The sequence below is a fragment of the Saccopteryx bilineata genome, chromosome 6 (assembly GCF_036850765.1).
Source record: "Saccopteryx bilineata isolate mSacBil1 chromosome 6, mSacBil1_pri_phased_curated, whole genome shotgun sequence".
NCBI classification, from domain to species: Eukaryota; Metazoa; Chordata; class Mammalia; order Chiroptera; family Emballonuridae; genus Saccopteryx; species Saccopteryx bilineata.
This window is the reverse complement of record NC_089495.1, coordinates 53663283-53684230: the sequence shown is the minus strand read 5'-3', so window position 1 is coordinate 53684230 and position 20948 is coordinate 53663283. Positions and strand designations below refer to the sequence as shown.

At 37.4% G+C, this 20948-nt stretch overlaps 1 protein-coding gene across 3 annotated transcripts in view; it reads right to left on the bottom strand.

The window, feature by feature from the left end:
• UGGT2 (UDP-glucose glycoprotein glucosyltransferase 2) overlaps window positions 1-20948 on the bottom strand; it is a 282351-nt gene that overhangs the window by 158456 nt on the left and 102947 nt on the right. For all 3 annotated transcript variants that reach the window (XM_066236801.1, XM_066236802.1, XM_066236804.1), the window contains exon 16: window positions 11550-11681. In XM_066236801.1, the coding sequence (XP_066092898.1) occupies window positions 11550-11681 (132 nt within the window). The remainder of the gene's footprint in view (window positions 1-11549; window positions 11682-20948) is intronic.

Here is a 20948-nt window from a genome sequence, read left to right as displayed (position 1 = left end):
AAAAATTTAATTTTGCTAATTTTAACCATTTTTTTCTAAATATTATTTATATGAAAGTAATTTATCAATATAGAACAAGAATCAAGGAACTTTCTTCTTAGGGCCAGAAAATACATACTTTAGGCTTTGTGAGCTATTAGGTCTGTGTCACAACTACTCAACTCTGATATTATAGTGCAAAAGCAGTGATACCGAATACATGAACAAATGGACATGGCCAAGATCACCAAAACTATAAAAACAGGCATTGAGAGGGTTAGCTTTGGTCTATGGACTGTTTGCTGACCCTTCATATAGAGTATTATATTTACTTTAAAAAAACATCTTCACATGAACCAGAGATTAATTTATCCCTGTATTCATTTATTTAATAAGCATTTGTTGAATTCATGCCACCAGGCTAGACCCTGTGAATACAGAGCTGAACGTGTGCCCTCAAGTGGTTCATATACAAGGTTCTATGTGGGAACCCAGAAGAAAAGCATCCAACCAACCCTGCACATGCAGAGGAAGGTATCAGAGAAAGATTCTGCTACAGAATAACACCAAAAAAAATTAGAGGATGAGAAAATTTACTAGGAAGACAAAATAGAGAAAGACATTCCAAGTGAAAAGAGCAGCACAGCAAGAAATGGAGAGGAGGGATTATGGCACATTTAGGCAATGACAAATAATTTTCTGTGTGTACAGTGGGAAGAGTTAAACTTTGGGAGAGCTGTCAGATACAGGGTCAGAGGAGATGGGTAGAGGCAGATCATAAAGGTCTTCAACATCTGAATTTTGTTTTCAGAGTGATAAAGGTCATTATACAATTCATTCATTTCCTATTTAGTACTATGTATGATTATAATTATTATAGCTGACACTCTCACAACTACTCTATGAAGTACTCCTATTACATTCATTTTACAGATGATGAAACAGATATAAAAGCATAAAGTCACTACCAATGTCACAGAGCTACTTCATTTTGGAAACAGAATTTGTATTTAGATCTAAGAGTCTGAATTCTTAACCACTGGACTGTATTATCTCTGCATGTATTGGGCATTTACTATGTGTTAAAACTATGAATGCATATACAATACTTGATATTCATACTCTACCCTAAGAAAACTTTAACAGAGGGAGAGGTGGATGTGATTATAGTATCCAGGGCTACCAAGAGGGTATGACCAATCCTATCCAGAAAGAGGATTCATAACATTATGAGCTGATTTGCTTATTTAAAAAAAGAACACAGGAGCAACAATGTGAAGGAAGGTGGGAGAGTGTGAACTGGGGATGAATGGTCAAGGGCTACTGCAACAGTACAGGAAAGAAAATGCAAGAGCCAGGCCAAATATCAATGGTAATGGGCAAGGTAAGAAGGAGCTGATTTATAAAATATTTAACTGGAAGAACTGGATCTATAGTCTAGAAAACTATGAGGAAAAAGAAGTAGTTTAGGATGCCTTAGGTGGCCTGGGAAAATAATAGCACTACCCTCTAAGATAGTGTCATCATTGTTTACCTTTCATTTTAATTTTTCATTTCTTTGTATTTTTGGTCTCTGTATTATTGAATTTTTAATTTCTAAGAGTTGAACCCTATTCTTTAATTTCTGTGCAGAGAACATTATAAGTACTCAATAAATATTTGTTGAAAATACAGATAAAGTTTGGACAGAGAGAAAAAAATTACAGGATTATGAGTTTATGGAATAAAGGACTACATTCATTTATTTTCTTTGTGATGTAGGAGCCAGAATGGTTTCCTAGGCATGAAGAGGAAAGTGGAAAAGGGGGATTATGGGGCTGATAAATGTTTAGAATAATATTTGGGAAGAACAGGGAGAGGAGGAGACCAAGCACAACTAAAGGACTATTAGGTAACAGAGTCTAGATTGATCTGAAGATTAAATAGTCTTAGAAAAAAATAAGAGACTGAGATATTGTCATTATAGGACAGTCTTATAGACAGAGAATAGCACAAATGGAGCAAATGAAAGACTACTCACACACTAGAACAATATGGAATTTGATATTTCTGAGAAGTGTACTATATCCAGAATCTTATAAAAGTCCTTAACAATTTTCATAATTTCAGGAGAATATACTGCAGATTCTTCTTCTTCTTCTTCTTTTTTTTTTTGTATTTTTCTAAAGTGAGCAATAGGGAGGCAGGGAGACAGACTCCCACGTGTGTCCGACTGGCATCCACCCAGCATGCCCACTAGGTGGCGGTGCTCTGCCCATCTGGGGTATTGCTCCGTTGCAACTGGAGCCATTCTAGCGCCTGAGGCAGAGGCTATGGGGCCATCCTCAAGCAGCTGTGCCAACTTTGCTCCAATGGAGCCTTGGCTGCAGGAGGGGAAGAGAGAGAGAGGAAGGAGAGAGGGAAGGGTGGAGAAGAAGATGGGTGCTTCTTCTGTATGCCCTGACCGGTAATTGAACCTGGGACTTCCACACGCCAGGCGATGCTCTACCACTGTTTCAACCAGCCAGGGCCACTGCAAATTTCAAAATACACAGTAACACCATAAAATATACTAATTTTACTGCTTAACTTGATAAAGAGTAAAAGGGGGGTTCTTATTAAATATGGTGCATTTATTACATATGCTCATCTCTTCTATCCTCACAAATGCCACTAATATGAGAATAAAAATTATGACTATGATAATAATAATAATAAGCTATAAGCCCACAAAGGAAAACAGTTAAAAAGAGAGAGTAGATGTCCAAAGTAGAAAGGGAAGTGACACCTGTGAAGACCGAAAAAAATGTCAATACTTTTCACAATCCCCAAGAGCTGAAGATCTAGAGATACTTGGTATCTTAGAAGGAAAGGAAAAGGAGCAGAGAAGAAAATGTGGAAACTTGTTGACAGTCTATGTACGAGTAGTTGCATATCGGGGCCCCTCTATCAGCCCTGAAAAGCAAACCTATTCTGCTTTTCCTTACAGGTATTAATCGACTTACTATCTATGCAACTTATGACCATTCAACTTTATAACCACAATCGCTAGCCACGGCTGCTCCACGTCTGGCAGAGTAAGCATTGCCCAGCTGGGTGTACGACAGTGCGGACCAACCTCTGGCAGCACTACCATCTCCGTGTGCACCATTTCAACTGTTATCCCAGACTCGGTACAACAATTTGTGTTTTGTGTCTTGGATATTTTTCATCAAACCCCTCCCAAGATGTCTACCAAGAGGAAATTGTCTTTGTCTACACCTCAGCCTGCCAAGAAGGAAAGAAAGGCCATTGATCTTGACACGAAAATGAAGGTAATTAAGTAGTATGAAGGAGGAAAGAAAGTGAATGTGATCGCACATGATATGAAGTTATCACACTCGACTATGTTGACGATTTTGAAAGATAAAAAAAGAATTCGTGAAGCTGTGAAAGGTTCTGCACCCCTGCGATCAACAGTGCTGTACATATAGCCTACTCAACTTATGACCAAATCGTGTTACTACCGGTCTGTTGGAACCAATCGTGGTCGTAAGTAGAGCACTAGCTGTATTCTGTTAATACTGAATCACAAAGACTCAAGACTTGGGAACTTCAGTCATGGTGAACAGTTGAGAAAGGGGATGAAAACCAGACAGGATATTAAAGAAAAATTCACATTCTTTCACACTCAGCACATTATCCCATCCTGTTTCTAGACATATGCTACCCCCTCACTTCCTGCATCTATATATCCTTTCATTTTCCCTGTGTATTTCTTCTAAGAGAAAAATAAAGGATTCTCATTTAAAGAAATCAAATGTTCCTTGCCAGTTGCTTTAGTGATAGAGCATGGCCTGGTATGTGGATGTCCCAGGTTCGATTCCCAGTCAGGGCACACAGGAGAAGTGCTCATCTACTTCTCTACCCCTCCCCCTCCCCCTCCCCCTTTCTCTCAATCTCTCCCCCCCCCCTTGTAGCCATGATTTGATTGGTTTGAGTGAATTGCCCCTAGGCACTGAGAATGGCTCCAGGGAGCTTCAACTCAAGTGCAAAAATAGCTCAGTTGCAAGCATCAGCCCTAGATGAGGAATGCTGGGTGGATCCTGGTTGGTGTCATGTGGGAGTCTTTCTCTGTCTCCCCTCCTCTCACTTAAGAAACAAAAAAATAAAAAAAATAAAATGTTGCAACGTATTGTATTAGAAACGAAATCTGTTGATCCTTTAATTAAAAATATCAGCTCAGCTCCCCAGTTAGGCCCACCAACCAACAAGACCAATTTATTTGTAATTGGCTTTTCAGCATTTCATACTTACATATGAAAGACAATTGGACATCATAAAACTTTTGACAAATTCTTCAAACACAAAAGAGAGAAATCAAAATGAATGAAAAAAATAAAGTTATAAAGCAAAAGAAAATGCAGGGATCAGAACAACACATAAGAAATTGATACCCTTAGAGATAAAAAATAATATTATGTCCATGGAAGAAAAGCCAAATGCTACAGAAAAGGAATAGAATACAAAAGAGATTTCTAAACAATTTAAAAAAAACTGAATAAAAAAGACAAAGAAATCCAAATAGAAAGAAAATGGAAACTCAACTCATAAAATTTAGAATAAACAGAGAAGATAAAGAAGAGCATTAGAGAAATAAAAAATTTCCCAGATTTGATGGACATAAATCTCCATTAGAAGGGCTCATCAAATACCCAATGCATTGAATGAAAGAGAATCACTAACTACAAAGACATAACATCATAAAATTTTCAAAGACCGAGGACAAATAGATCCTAAAAGCTTTCAAACAGGAAAAAATTTAAAAATCAAGCTGAAGTTGGAAAATTATAAAACATGATAAAAGAAATCAAGGAAGATACAAACAAGTGGAAGCATATACTGTGCTCATGGTTAGGAAGAATAAACATCATTAAAATGTCTATATTTTCCAAAGCAATTTTTAAATTCAATGCAATACCAATTAAAATACCAATGACATACTTCAAAGATGTAGAACACATATTCCAAAAATTTATATGGAACCAAAAAATAACATGAATAGCCTCAGCAATCTTGAAAAGGAAGAATAAAGTGGGAGGTATCACACTTCCTGATATCAAGATATACTACAAGGCCATTGTACTCTTGATAACATTATACTGAGTGAAATAAGTAAATCAGAAATAACTAAGAACTACATGATTTCATACATAGATGGGACATAAAAATGAGACTCAGAGACATGGACAAGAGTGTGGTGGTTACTGGGGGTGGGGAGGAAGGAGAGGGAGGGGGTGGAGGAGGGGAGGGGCACACAAAAAAAACCCAGATAGAAGGTGACAGATGATTTGACTTTGGGTAATGGGTATGCAACATAATCAAATGTCAAAATAACCTGGAGATGTTTTCTCTGAACATATGTACCCTGATTTATCAATGTCACCCCACTAAAATTAATAATAAAAAACCTCCAAAAAACCCCCCAAAACAATCAAGCTGAAACACAATGGAATAAAAATTAGAATGGTATAATTTGTCTCAGTAGCCTATTACAATGTAAAAGACAGTAAAAGAAAACATTCAGATTTTGGAAGAGGCTCTGGCTGTTTGGCTCAGTGGAAGAGCCTGGCATGTGGACGTCCTGGGTTCAATTCCCAATCAGGGCACACAGGAGAAGTAACTATCTACTTCTCCACTCATCCCTCTCCCCTCTCACTTCCCCTCCTTCAGCTATGACTCGATTGGTTTGAGCACATTTGGGCTGGTGTGTTGAGCACCTCAGGCACTAAAAATAGCTTGGTTGCGAGCATCAGCCCCAGATGGGCAGAGCCTCAGATAGGGGTTGCTGGGTGGATCCCAGTCAGGGCACACGCAGGACTCTCTCTGTCTCCTCTCTTTCATTTAAAAACTTTTTTTTGGAAGAAAGTTGCCTGACCTGTGGTGGCGCAGTGGCTACAGCGTCGACCTGGAAATGCTGCGGTCACTGGTTCGAAACCCTGGGCTTGTCTGGTCAAGGCACATATGGGAGTTGATGCTTCCAGCTCCTCCCCCCTTCTCTCTCTCTGTCTCTCTCTCCTCTCTCTCCCTCTCTGTCTCTCTCCTCTCTAAAAATGAATAAATAAATAAATAAATTGAAAGTTACACAGTCCAACTATCACTAAAATACAAATACAAAATAAGATTTTTAACAGAATAGAGTTCAAATAATTTTTCTGTCATGCATATTTGCTTAAGAGAGAAGTAAACTCAGAGAGAAATAAGAAAAAGAAAAGGCAGTGTAAACAAAACCAGAGGTAGAGCAGAGATCCTACGAAGGTGAGCAGCACAGGCACCAGCTCAGTTTCGAGAAAGGGGAGAATGGCTGCAGAAGACACGCTTGGGGCTGGTGTGTGTGAGGGAAGGTGCTGGTTTAACAGCTATGTTTTTAAGGAAAATTCTGAATAGGTTATCTGACCAATCTATTGACTATTTTGATATACCTGCAATATATAGAAAACTACGAGAGTGGGTGAAACTGTGGAGTAATTCTTATGGCAAAAAAAAAAAAAGTTAAGAAATGAAATGACAATCATAGTATTTGACTTACTAACAAAGAATACTTAAAAAGCCACACACACACACTAAATATTCACTTAATCAAAATGACCAACTGGTATGCACTGTACAGGTCTTACGAATGCTTAATGTAGTGAAATGTTTCTGTACCAGTTGGTAATTAATGCTGTCTCGGCACAGCAATTTCCCCCATGACAACTACCCTGACCTCTTTCCCTGACTGGGAAGAGTCCAAGGAAAGGCAGGGAGGTAGAAAAGATCTCAAGCCTCAATTATGAGAACAGGAACTCAGCAAGTAATATTTACAACTTAAGACATGCTATACAACTTGAGGAATATAAAAGAATAGTTAGAGAAGATTCCTTTTCTGGAAGTACTTAAAGTCCAGTTGGAAGTAAAATTTATAACCAAATACACTATGCATAAAAAAGGGTAGTTAATAGGACACAGTAATATTCGGTTGTAAATACCAATACTTAAGGATAACATAGTGTTAAGATATTTTTATGAAAACTGATAAGTAGTATATTTTGGCTATAAAATATTATCTCAGCTTAAATGCATTAATACCACAGCATACACTGTCTAGAATAGACATAAATCTATTTCTATCATATATACAAGTTAGGTTATAAACAGTATTTTGAAACTTTTAATAAATATATTAAATGAAATTAAGTAAGTACTTTAGATATTTCTTATGTAGCTGTCCACAGCAATACATTTTATTTTAATACACTTTGTATCCTCAGGTACTCAAGTGTTACAAAAAGCTTTAAACGTTACAATTAATTTAAACCAAAAGAAGTTTCTTTTTTTCCTCCTCTTCTTCTTTTCCAAGTGGGAGGACTGGATACAGAAAGACAGACTCCCGCATGTGCCTTGACTAGGATCTGCTCAGCAACCGCCATCTGGGCCTATGCGCTGCCTATCTGGGGCTGATGCTCTGCCTATCTGGGGCTGGCTGATGCTCACAACTGAGCTATTTTTAGCAACTGAGGTGGAGGCTCCATGTAGCCATTCTCAGCATCTGGGGCCAATGCACTCGAACCAACTGAGCCATGGCTACAGGAGGGGAAAAGGGGAAGAGAGAGAGAGGGAAATGGGAGGGAGAGGGATGGAGATGCAGATGTTCACTTCTACTGTGGACCCTGACCCAGAATTGAAACCTGGGATATTCTCACATTAGGCCAATGCTCTACCACTAAGCCAATTGGCAAGGGTCCAAATGAAGCTTCTTAAGAAAAAAAAATACAACAATTTAGATAATATAAAAGTCAAATAAGTGGTTTCAGATTAATAAAAAAAAAGCAAAAATTAACCAGAAAAAATTTTTACTCTTGGGAAATGATTCTTAGTATCACCATTAAGAATCTATCAGTAACACTTAAGACATAAATTTACAGAAGTATTAGTGGCTATGGAGAGTAAGTGTGAATAGAAATTGTGCTCCAGGCCCTGGCCGGTTGGCTCAGTGGTAGAGCGTTGGCCTGGCGTGTGGGGGACCTGGGTTCGATTTCCGGCCAGGGCACATAAAAGAAGCGCCCATTTGCTTCTCCACCACCCCCCTTCCTCTCTGTCTCTCTCTTCCCCTCCCGCAGCCAAGGCTCCATTGGAGCAACGATGGCCCGGGTGCTGGGGATGGCTCCTTGGCCTCTGCCCCAGGCGCTAGAGTGGCTCTGGTTGCGGCAGAGTGATGCCCCCTGGTGGGCAGAGCGTCGCCCCTGGTGGGCGTGCTGGGTGGATCCCGGTCGGGTGCATGCGGGATTCTGTCTGACTGTCTCTCCCTGTTTCTAGCTGCAGAAAAATACAAAAAAAAAAAGAAAAAAAGAAATTGTGCTCCAAAAGATACCATTAACAAAATAAAAAGATAACCTGCTCAATGGGATACGTCTGATAAGGGGTTGATACGTCTGATAAGGGGTTAATAACCAAAATTTATAAAGAACTTATAAAACTTGCCTGACCAAGTGATGGCGCAGTGGATAGAGCATCAGCCTGGGATGTTGAGAACCCAGGTTAAAAAACTTGAGGTCACCGGATTGAGCGTGGGCTCACCATTTGAGAGCAGGGTCGACAGGTTGAGTATGGGACCATAGATATGACCCTATGGTCGCTGGCTTGAGCTTAAAGGTCGCTGGCTTGAAGCCCAAGGTTGCTGGCTTGAGCAAGGGGTCACTGGCTCAGCTGCTGCCCCCCGGTCAAAGCACATATGAGAAAGCAATCATTGAACAACTAAAGTGCAGCAACTATGAGTTTATGCTTCTCATTTCTCTCCCTTCCTGTCAGTCTGTTCCCTGTCTGTCTGTCTCTCTCTCTCATAGATGATAAAAAAAAGGAAACACTTCTAAAACTCAATACCAGGATGGTAAACAATCCATTTAAAAAATGGGCAAAGGAACTGAATAGACACTTCTCCAAACTGAACATACGGATGGCCAATAGACATATGAAAAAATGTTCAACATCACTAATCGTCAGAAAAATGCAAATTAAAAGCACAAAAAGATAGTACCTCACACCTGTCAGAACAGCTCTCATTAACAAATCAACACACAACAAATGCTGGTGAGGGTGTAGAGAAAAGGGAACCTTCTTGCACTGCTAGTGGAAATGCAGACTTGTGCAGCCATTGTGGAAAACAGTATGCTGCTTACTCAAAAAATTAAAAAATGGAACTGCCTTTTGACCCAGCTATCCCATTTTTAGGAATATATCTTAAGAATCCCAAAACACTAATTCAAAAGAAGATATTCACTCCCATGTTTATTGCAGCATTATTTATAATAACCAAGACCTGCAAACAGTCCAAGTGGATAAAAAAGCTGTGGTACATATACACAGTGGAATACTACACAGCTGTGAAAAAGAAAGAAATCTTACCTTTTACGATGGCATGGATGGATCTGGAGATTGTTAAGTGAAATAAGCCAGGTAGAGAAAGACAAATATCATATGATCTCACTTATATGTGGAATCTAATGAACAAGTTGAACTGAGGAACAGAATAGAGGCAGAGGTGGATTCACAGGGAGCAGAGGGATAACTGTCAGAGGGAAGGGGGATTAGGGATGGAATAAGAGAAGGTGAAGGGATTAGTGAAATTATATATACATAACACAGATACAGATGACAGGACAGCAAGTACCAGAGAGAAGGGAGGGGAGGGAGAGAGGGGAGGAGAAGCAAGGTAGAGTGGGGGCCACATTGTGTGTGGGGGGTTTGAGGGTGCTATATTGAGTAGGGCACTTAAATCCATGTTAATAAAATAAATTTAAAAATTTAATAAAAAATAAAGTTAATTTTTGATATAGGAAAAGAAATTGTGCTCTATACCACTTGGCATCAAGGAGTAAAATAAAATCACATCTATTAGAAAAAAAAAGAAAGAAAAAGAAAAATGAAAACATAATGTGTAAGTATGAAAAATTTCCAGGATTCCTATAATTGTCCCATTAAATGGGCTGAAATTAAAACCCAAATAATGGTGCAATGTTCTGCTTTTCTTTTTTATTCTTTTTTTTTTAAGTGAGAGGAGGGGAGATAGTGAGACAGACTCTCGCATGCACCTGACCAGGAACCACCTGGCAACCCCCGTCTTGGGCCGATGCTCCAATCAGAAGAGCTATTTTTCACTCCTGAGGCTGACGCTTGGAACAACTGAGCATGGGTCCTGGTCCTCAGTGCCCAGGACCCACGCTCAAACCAATCCAGTCACTGGCTGCGGGAGGTGAAGAGTGAGGAAAGGGGGAGAGAAGCAGATGAGCGCTTCTCATGTGTGCTCTGATGGGGAATCAAACCTGGGACATCCACACTCCAGGCTGACGTTCTATCCACTGAGCTAACCAGCCAGGGCTGCAACATTCTGCTTTCAATCTGTGCAAAGAGACCCCTAACACAGAGCACTTCTGTTTCTACCCCATGAGCTTACATACTCATTACAGGAAATTTTTGTCCCATCCCTTCCATGATTCAAAATAATTCAAGAGTACTTATTAATCTTTTCCAATTTTCCTTAGTGCAATACATAACTTTACTAAAAGAGATGCCTCTATATAACTTGGCCCTAAAAGCTCATGTTGGTTGCCTTTTAAATTATATAAAAATCCTAGCTGCGCCCTGCCATGCATCGCAGTGGCTTAGTCTGGTTAAATGGAAAAGAAAGAAAAGAGAAAGCGCACGTTTCTAGTCAGTTTAATTTCACAATGCTTGTGGGTATATAATATTTTTTGTTGTTCCACTGCCTGTGCAGAATATAGAAATTGTCTGGTTTGCCGACTCTAGAACACACAACTTATAATTGTCCATGTGAGAAGCAATCCGTGTCTAGATCTAAACCGCACAATTCTAAAGATTGGCCCTGAGGAAGAGGGAGAAAGTGTCTACACACACGGAGAAAAACAAGAATACAAAGTTCTTCTGATGAGAAGGAGGCGACCCATTCAAGAATTTCAAATAACACCAGTGTGGTTGGAACAGAAAAAAGAAGAAAATGAGTAGTAAAAAATGAGACTAAAGGATTGTAAATAGGAGCCAAATTTGGTAAGACCTTTACAATACTAATCATATTGAACTTTATCATTACTGTTGAGGGATATTACATATAAGAGTGTCAAGATCAGATCTGTTTTTTTAAAGAAACTCATAAAATGCAAAAATCCATTTAGAAATCTTGAGCTCCATCTGAGCATTAGACATACAACCCCGATGATGCTGCATTTTCCTAAGTTTGATTCTTATCCTAGTATTTATCTAAATATTCAGCTCTCCATTTCCTCCTAACAAGGCAGAAATTAAATCCTGTTAAATTCTATGCTTAAGTTTCCAACTCTGTAAATCCTGAGAAATATCTATTTTTTTTGTATTTTTTAAAACATCAATTGTGGAAATGTAAATATTGTATACAACATATATCATTCAAAGGAATAAAATTTCCCTTCTTTTTGAGGGACTAAAACACAAATCATGAGTTCATCATATTAAGGTAACATACTCATAAAATGAAAATAAAAGGGCTTTAGATCATAATTTTAAAAATTTATATTTCAAATTACCTTTCTTCTGTCATCATATTTAGAATGAATTCCCAAAATATCTAAAATATTAGCATGAGGGAATTTCTTTTGGAGAACACTCTTCACAATGTCCACAGTGAGTATTTTTTGATTCTTCACTTTTTGGTACATCTGTGGAAATAAAGATATTATAATTAATTTTTATCTTAGAGCAGTTATTTTCTTTCTTTTAGCATGCAGATAAGTTTATAAATTAGGTATATTTTACATTTTGTAAGTTCTAAACATATTATATACACAGTGGTGGGATTCAAATAATTTAACAACTGGTTCTCTGTCCTAATGACTGTTTTAAGTATAAAAAAATGATACACTGAAAGGTAGTTTATTATTTCATGCATTTAATACTTAAATAAGAACAATAAAAGAGGTATACTAAACTAGATTATGTTATAAGATAAAGTTTAAAAATATTAATGAAAAAATATTAAATAATACCTGACAAAAAACAATAAAACTGTTATTTAAGATATTTCCAGTGACAGCTTGGCACCTCCTGCTTGTTTGGCATTTTATCTTTTTACGTTATATGTTTGTTTACTGAGGTAATAAACATGAGGGAATAAAAATGTAGTATTTCATCAAAGGTATAATAATAAGATTTATGAAATAAATAAATAAATATTACAAGAACAGTTCTATCTTTTTTTTTTTTCACTGATGGACGGAATGAACATTACTACAGCACTTAGAATACGCTGTTGTGCAGATGAACATTAAAAAAGAGTAAGAAATATAAATTTATGATTTCCACATTGGGCAGCTGCCCAGGTGCCCAACTTAGAGAGAACCCTAATTACAAGTGACATTTTAACAACCGGTTCACTGAACTCAACAAAAAATTAGGTATCGGTTCTGCCGAACTGGTGCAAACTGGCTGAATCCCACTACTGTAATACATATGGATACATACACCCATACATACAGATAAGTTATTTTAACCAGATAATATATCATCTAATAAAAATAACTGTGAAATTCTATAGCTTTCAAAAATACTATAACAAATTTGTTATATTTTATTTTGCCCACTACTTGTAAATAAAATAAGGTTACCTTATTTAAAAAGATATTTATAAAATATTTTAAATGGCTATTTCAGAAATGCTTTATTTTTACTTCTGATTGCTCTTCAGTAAATACCTTGTCTAGATTTTCTCTGCACCTCCAGTCTTGACCCATCTGAAATGTTCTAAATTTACTTGTGTAATTTCAGTTGTTACTCCTTTATTATTATTATTATTATTATTATTTGTATTTTTCTGAAGCTGGAAACGGGGAGGCAGTCAGACAGACTCCCGCATGAGCCTGACCGGGATCCACCTGGCGCCCACCAGGGGGCAATGCTCTGCCCATCCGGGACGTCGCTATGTTGCGACCAGAGCCATTCTAGCGCCTGGGGCAGAGGCCACAGAGCCATCCCCAGCGCCTGGGCCATCTTTTGCTCCAAAGGAGCCTCGGCTGCGGGAGGGGAAGAGAGAGACAGAGAGGAAGGAGAGGGGGAGGGGTGGAGAAGCAGATGGGCGCCTCTCCTGTGTGCCCTGGCCTGGAATGGAACCCGGACTTCCACACGACAGGCCGATGCTCTATCACTGAGCCAACCAGCCAGGGCTATTATTTTTGTTTTATTCCTCCCTTCATTATAGATCCGTGATGGCAAACCTTTTTATAAAGACTGCCCACTTTTGCAGTGCTGGTCAACCTGGTCCCTCCCGCCCACTAGTAGGCATTCCAGCTTTCATGGTGGGCCAATCGCAGCACCATTTGGTTGCTCTGCTACTGCCCACCACTAAAGCTGGAATGCCCACTAGTGGGCAGGAGGGACCAGGTTGACCAGCACTGCATAAGTGGGCGGTTTTTATAAAAAGGTTTGCCATCACGGTTATAGATCCTCTACTATAACCCAGGCACTGTTCAAGGTGTGGGGAAAAAGAACAGATCTTCATCAAGACAGAAGGCATTTCTGAGCAGATAAATTAGCTGAGAACTTATTTCCCCTTACTCCTTTATGATTTTTTTTTTTTTTACAGAGGCAGAGATAGACAGGGACAGACAGACATGAATGGAGAGGGATGAGAAGCATCAATCATTAGTTTTTCGTTGTGCGTTGTGACTTCTTAGTTGTTCATTGATTGCTTTCTCATATGTGCCTTGACCGCGGGCCTTCAGCAGACCGAGTAACCCCTTGCTGGAGCCAGCAACCTTGGGTCCAAGCGGGTGAGCTTTTTGCTCAAGCCAGATGAGCCCGTGCACAAGCTGGCGACCTCGGGTCTCGAACCTGGGTCCTTTTGCATCCCAGTCCGATGCTCTATCCACTGCGCCACCACCTGGTCAGGCCTTTATGATATTTTTGATGAATACTGGTTTACACTTGGCAATATAGCTAAATTTATCAATGTTTTCCTTTAGAATCAGACTTTTTAAAGTCTTATCCAAGAAACTCTCATTTCCTTTCCTTGGAGTCCTAATTTCTTCTAAATGTTTTAACCCTTGGTTCTTCCACTAAAATTTTAAGCTAATTGAAATTATTTTTACAAAGGTGTGAGATTTTGTTTGTATTGTTAAAATCAATTGCCCAAACACCAGCTGCTGAAAGTCCATTACAACTTATTGTAACATCACTTTTGCATTCTTCAGTTTTGGAGGTCTCTTATGTTACTGGCTTTGGTCTATATATCTTTTCCTTGAATTAATATTACACTGTCTTAATATTACTTAATAGATCTGATTGTGTGGTATGGCAGCTAGAATCAATTTATTCTTCCTCAAATGATTCTGGATCTTTACATTCTCATATAAATTATATTTATTTTACTTTGATTTTTCATTTTATTGGGGTATAACTGACAAATAGTAACATATTTAAAGTGTACAAGATGATGATAAAATCCAGTGAAAGAATTTCCACCATGAAGTTAATTAATAAAGCCATCAGCTTATTTATTTATTTAGGTAAGAATACTTAAATTTTACTCTCTTAGTAAATGTCAACTATACAATACAGTATTACAACCATAGTCACCATGCTGTACATCAGATCCCCAGAACTTATTCCTCTTATAACTGAAAATTTTATATCCTTTGACCAACACCTCATTTCCCAAATCCTTTGGCAACTAGTTTTCAACTGTTTCCAGGGATTCAGCTTTTTTAGATTCCACATATAAGTGATATATAGTATTTATCTTTCTCTATCTGATATATTGCACTTAGCATAATGTTCTCCGGGTTCATCCATATTGTTACAAGTAGCAGGATTTTCTTCTTTAAGGCTGAATAGAATTCTGTTGTGTGTACATATATACATTTTTCTATATCCATTCATCTATTGATGGACACTTAGGTTGTTTCCATACCTTTGCTTTTGTAAATAATGCAGCAATAAACTTGAGAGTACTGAAAAATTCTTTGAGATACTGACCTTATTTCCTTTTTATATACACCCAGAAGTGGGATAGCTGATTCATACTGTAATCCTCTTTTAATTTCTAGAGAAACCACCAGACTGTTTTCCTTAGTGGATCTCCCAGTTTACATTCCAAAAATTTAGTGACCATGTATACATGGGTATATTTCTGGGATCTCAATTTTCTGTTTCATTGATCTATGCGTTTCTTTTTATGCTGAAGTTCCATACTGTTTTAATTACCGTAACTTTGCAATACAGTGGTACCTTGAGATATGAGTAAACCAACATACAATTTTTTTTTTTTTTTTTTAAGATACGAGCTGTGACTTGGTCCGTATCTTTGTTTGAGATCCAAGCAAAATTCCGAGATATGAGTTGTGATTTGGGAAGCTTCCGCTAGTTGGTGTGTTGGCGCATGGGTCCAGTATTAGTAGCACAACACCAGCATCTCGTTCTTTCTCACGTGTTACCCACAGAATCAAGTCAAATCTCATGTGCTGTACTCATTCTTGCATCACTTTCGCCATTTTTACTTTTTTTGTGTGCTATCATGGGGCCGAAGAAAGTGAGTGTAAATGACTGTGGTGAGAAGAAGAAGAGAATGATGTCGATAAAAGTAAAGCAAGAAATAATAGAAAAACATGAGCGTGGTGTACAAGTGATTGAACTGGCAAGGCTGTACGACCGCAATACATCTATAATTTGTACCATCCTTAAACAAAAGGATGCCATCAAAAGTACAAATCCAGCAAAAGGAACTAAAATTCTGTCCCAATTAAGGACAATATCCATGAAGAAATGAAGAAGCTTCTTCTGGTGTGGGTGAGAGAAAGAGCTGGCAGGAGATACAGTAACGGAGACTGTAATATGCAAAAAGGCATGTATTATTTACAGCGACTTGAAGAAGAAAGAACCATCAACCTCAAAAGAGGCAGCAAAAGATATGTTTAAGGCAAGTCACAGCTGGTTTGAAAATTTCAAGAACAGTTCTGGCATCTACTCAGTGGTGAGGCATGCTGAGGCATGGTGAAGCTGTGAGTGCTGACGTTAAGGCAGCTGAGAAGTACATCGCACGTTTTGCTCCACTTATCGCAAAGGCTACATCCCCCAACAAGTGCTCAACTGTGATAGAACAGGATTGCTTTGAAAAAAAAATGCCCCGGAGGACTTTCATCACCGAAGAGGAGAAGCTACCAGGCCATAAACCTATGAAGGACCGTCTGACTGTTGCATTGTGTGCAAATGCTAGTGGTGACTGCAAAGTAAAGCCACTACTAGTGTATCATTTCAAAAATCCTCGAGCCTTTAAGACTCACAAGATTCTTAAAGAAAAACTGCAGGTTATGTGGCGCGCCAATGCTAGGGCATGGGTTATACAGCAGTTTTTTATTGAATGGGTAAATTTTGTCTTTGGTCCTGCAGTGAAGAAATATCTTCAAGAAAATAAACTCCCGATGTAACCATTACTAATCCAGCCCACTCACCTGGTCTTGAAGATGACATTCTCGATGAGATCAAGTTTGTGAAAGTCCTCTACCTCTCACCCAACATGACTTCAATCTTTCAACCTATGGATCGGCAGGTCATTTCCAACTTTAAAAAGCTTTACACAAAGCACTTGTTCTGCCACTGCTTTGAGGTGACTGAGAATACAAATCTAACTCTTCGAGAGTTTTGGAAAGATCACTAAAACATCATGATATGTTTACGCATTATTGACTTGGCATGGCAAAAGGTTACAAGAAGAACCTTGAACTCGGCATGAAAAAAGCTATGACCTGATGTTGTTGCAGACAGGGACTTTGAAGGATTCGAATCAGAGACAGAGACCAAGGTAGAGGCATTGGAGGAGATTGTGTCCCTCGGAAAATTGATGGGTCTGGAGGTAGATGAAGGTGACATAAGCGAGCTCGTTGAGGAACATGAGGAGGAACTCTCAACTGAGGAGTTGAAGGAGCTACAGATGATGCAGCATATGGAGCTTCTGCAAGTGACTAGTAGTGAGTAGAAAGTAGAGTCGAAGGCAGTGATTTCTACAGTGAAATTAAAGACATGCTGCAATGTGGGAGAAACTTTCAAGTTTCATTGAAAAGTATCACCCAGAAAAAGTTTCAACTGGTCCTGCTTCAGCACTTTTTAATGATACTTGTTTGTCACATTTCCATAACATTTTGAAAGGCAGGCAAAAGCAAATCTCTTTGGATAGATTTTTATTCAAAAGTCCTGGAAGTGAAAGTGCCGAAAGTGCAGCCAAAAAGGCAAAAACAGGTGATAATTAAATGAAAAATATGTAATGTTAAGCTTAGGTTAAGTTTAAAGTTAAGAAAGTGCATTTTTTTACAATTAAGTTTTTGTGGTTTCATTTTAAGTAAATTTAAAGAAAGTGCAGTTTTAGTTAACATTTAGTGTTAAGAAAATGCAGTTTTAGTTTACGTGTCTAAAGTGCCTGCGTCTCTCCCTCCCTCCTCCTTTGCCATTCACCTCTGTTATTCACACTCATCTGTCTCCAAGGTAAGAATACAGTACTAAAGAACACTTTTTTAATTTCATATATCTTTTTATGCATTGGTAAAGTATACATGTGTGTTTCTTAATTAAAAATGTCTTTTTTTATAATTTAGGATGGTTTGGGATGTTTCACAGGGCTGATATGGATTAAATCTATTTCAGTTATTTTAAATGGGAGAAATTTGTTTGATATACGAGTTGACTGACAAGCTTGGTTACAGAACAAATTAAACTCGTATCTTAAAGTACCACTGTATTAATTAAAATTAGTAAGAGTGATGCTTCCAGCTTTGTTTTTCTTTCACAAGATTGCTTTGTCTATTCAGGGTCTTTTGTGGTTCCATATGAATTTTGTGGTTCTATATGTTTATTATTGTGAAAAAAGCAACTGGAATTTTAATAGTTATTGCATAAAATCTTTGTTTTTCTTCCACAAAATTGCTTTGTATGGACAATTTAAATTGTATAAACAATTTTACAATATTAATGCTCCAATCCATGAACATGGAATACCTTTCCATTTATCTCCAATTTCTTTCATTATGTTTTACAATTTTCAGTAAAAAGATCTTTGGCATCCTTGGTTAAATTTATTCCTGAGTATTATATTCTTATTCATGCTATTGTAAATGGGATTTTATACTTAATTTTCTTTCCAATAGTTGTGAGTATATAAAAGTGCTACTGATTTTTGTATCCTGCAACTTGAATGAATTCATTTATTAGCTCCAACAGGTTTTTGGTGGCGTCTTTAGGGTTTTCTATATATGAGATCATGTGATGTGCAAACATACAACTTTACTTCTTCCTTTCTAATTGAGGTGGCTTTTATTTATTGTTTTTGTCTAATTCTCTGGCTAGGACCTCAAACACTATGTTGAATAAGAATGGTTCCAGATCTTAGAGGAAAAACTTTCATCTTTTTACTTTTGAGTATGATGTTAGCAGTGGACTTGTCATATATGGCTTTAATTCATTGAGGGACATTCCTTCTGTAGCCAATTTGTTGAAAGTTTGTTTGTTTTTTTTTATCATGAAAGGGTGTTGAATTTTGTCAAATGCTTTATCTCCTTCTACTGAAATTACTATATGATTTTATCATTCATTTTGTTTAACACATTGATTTGTATATGTTAAACCATCCTTGCATCCCAGGAATAAATCCTATTTGATCATGGTGTATGATCATTTTAAAGTACTGTTGAATTCAGTTTGCTAATATTTTGTTGAGGAATTTTCATCTATGTTCATCAGGTATATAGGCCTGTAACTTCCCTTTTTTATTATTAATTTTAATAGGGTGACATAGTTCAATCAGGGTACATAGGTTCAGAGAAAACATCTCCAGGTCATTTTGATATTTGATTATGTTGCATACCAATCACCCAAAGTCAAATTGTCTTCTGTCACCTTCTATCTGGTTTTCTTTGTGCCCTTCTCCTCCCCCTCCTCTGCCCCCCACCCCCTCGTAACCACCACATTCTTGTCCATGTCCCTGAGTCTCATTTTATGTCCCACCTATGTATGGAATCATATAGTTCTTAGTTTTTTCTGATTTACTTATTTCACTCAGTATAATGTTATCAAGGTCCATCCATGTTGTAAATGATCCGATGTCATTTCTTATGGCTGAGTAGTATTCCATAGTATATATGTAACTTCCCTTTCTTGTAGTGTCCTTGTCTGGCTTTGGTATCAGGGTAATGCTTGCCTTATAAAATAAGTTTGGAAGTGTTCCCTCCTGTTTTTTGGAAAATTTTGAGGATTGGTATTAATTCTTATTTAAATGTTTGGTAGAATTTACCAATAAAGCCATCTGGACCTGAACTTTTCTTTATTGAGAGGTTTCTGATTAATGACTCAATCTTCATACTAGTATTTGGTCTTCAGATTTTTCTATTTTGTCCTGATTCGGTCTTGGTAGATTGTTTCTACAAATTTTCTTCCATATTGTTAAATGTTTAGCTTATGTATAATTTCCCATCTTGTTATATTCCTTCTTCTGGTATGCTTAAATTTAATATACTCATACTTAATATAATTTATTAATATAGTTGGATTAATTTGTGCCATTTTGCTATTTGTTTTCTATATATCGTATGTGTCTTTTGGCTCACTGCTTCTTTCTTTACTGCTGTTTTATATGTTTAACTGACATTTCTTAGTGCATCATTTCAATTCTTTTTTTGATTTTCAATTATATATTTAACTTATTTTCTTTGTAGTTACTCTAGGAATTACAACATACATTGGAATTTAATCACAATCTACCTCCATTAATCCTAACAATATAGTAAATATGCAGAATTACAGTTCTAAAATAAATCCATTTCATCCTCTGCTCCTTTGTAACAATTATTGTCATGTATTACATCTACATGAGTTAAAATGTATGCTTTATTACTCTTTTGTAATTTAAAAAGAGAAAAATATATTCATACAGCCTTCTATATTTTCCCATGCATTTACATATTATTTACTGTTACCATTCCATTTCTTCCTGTAGATTTGAGTTACCATCTGGTGCCATTTCCTTTCAGCCTAAAGGATTTCCTTTAGTACCTCTTCTGAAGCAGCAAGGACTTTCTTCGTCTTTATCTGTAAATATCTTTATTTTATCATTTTGCAAATATCATGGTCCTTGTTGCCACTTGTCAAGTGCCTGAAAACAGACTTAATTCATGTATTTGTCTAGTTTTATAATTTCTTTTTACTGTCAGATGGCTAATCTGTTGTCAGTTACTCCATCACATCCAAGTCTTTATTTATTTATTTTTTAGCAAGAGAAAAAGGGACTGATAGGGACAGACAGGAAGGGTGAGAGATGAGAAGCATCAACCCATGGTTGTGGTACTTTAGTTGTTCATTGATTGCTCATATGTGCCTTGACAAGGGGGCTGCAGCTGAGCCAGTGACACCTTGCCCAAGCCAGTGACTTGGGCTCAAGCCAGCATCCTTAGGCTTTAAGCCAGTGACATTCAGGCTTTAAGCCAGTGACATTCAGGCTCAAGCCAGTGACTATGGGGTCATGTCTATGACCCCATGCTCAAGCTGGTGACCTTGGTGTTTTGAACCTGGGTCCTAAGCATTCCAGGTCGATACTCCATCCACTGTGCCACTGGCTGGTTAGGCACATTCAAGTCTTAAAGTGTTTTTACATTCTCAAACATGCATTCCTCAAATATTCAATAAGTATGTAACACACATTTTTTAAACCTTGAACTTGCAAGACAGAGAGAAACAATTAAATTACTTGTAAGTTTGTATAGCTACTGGGTGAAAGAGCTGAGCTATTAAGTCAGATTGTTTTATGACAAATACTGTAATTATTCTACCAACATTCTCTATCACATTTCAATAATCTTCATATATTTTTAGTATAATTTTGACTATTACATTCCCCCCCTCCTAATACTGTATTTTTCAAATTATTTAACTTAGATAAAAATAATTTAATTGAA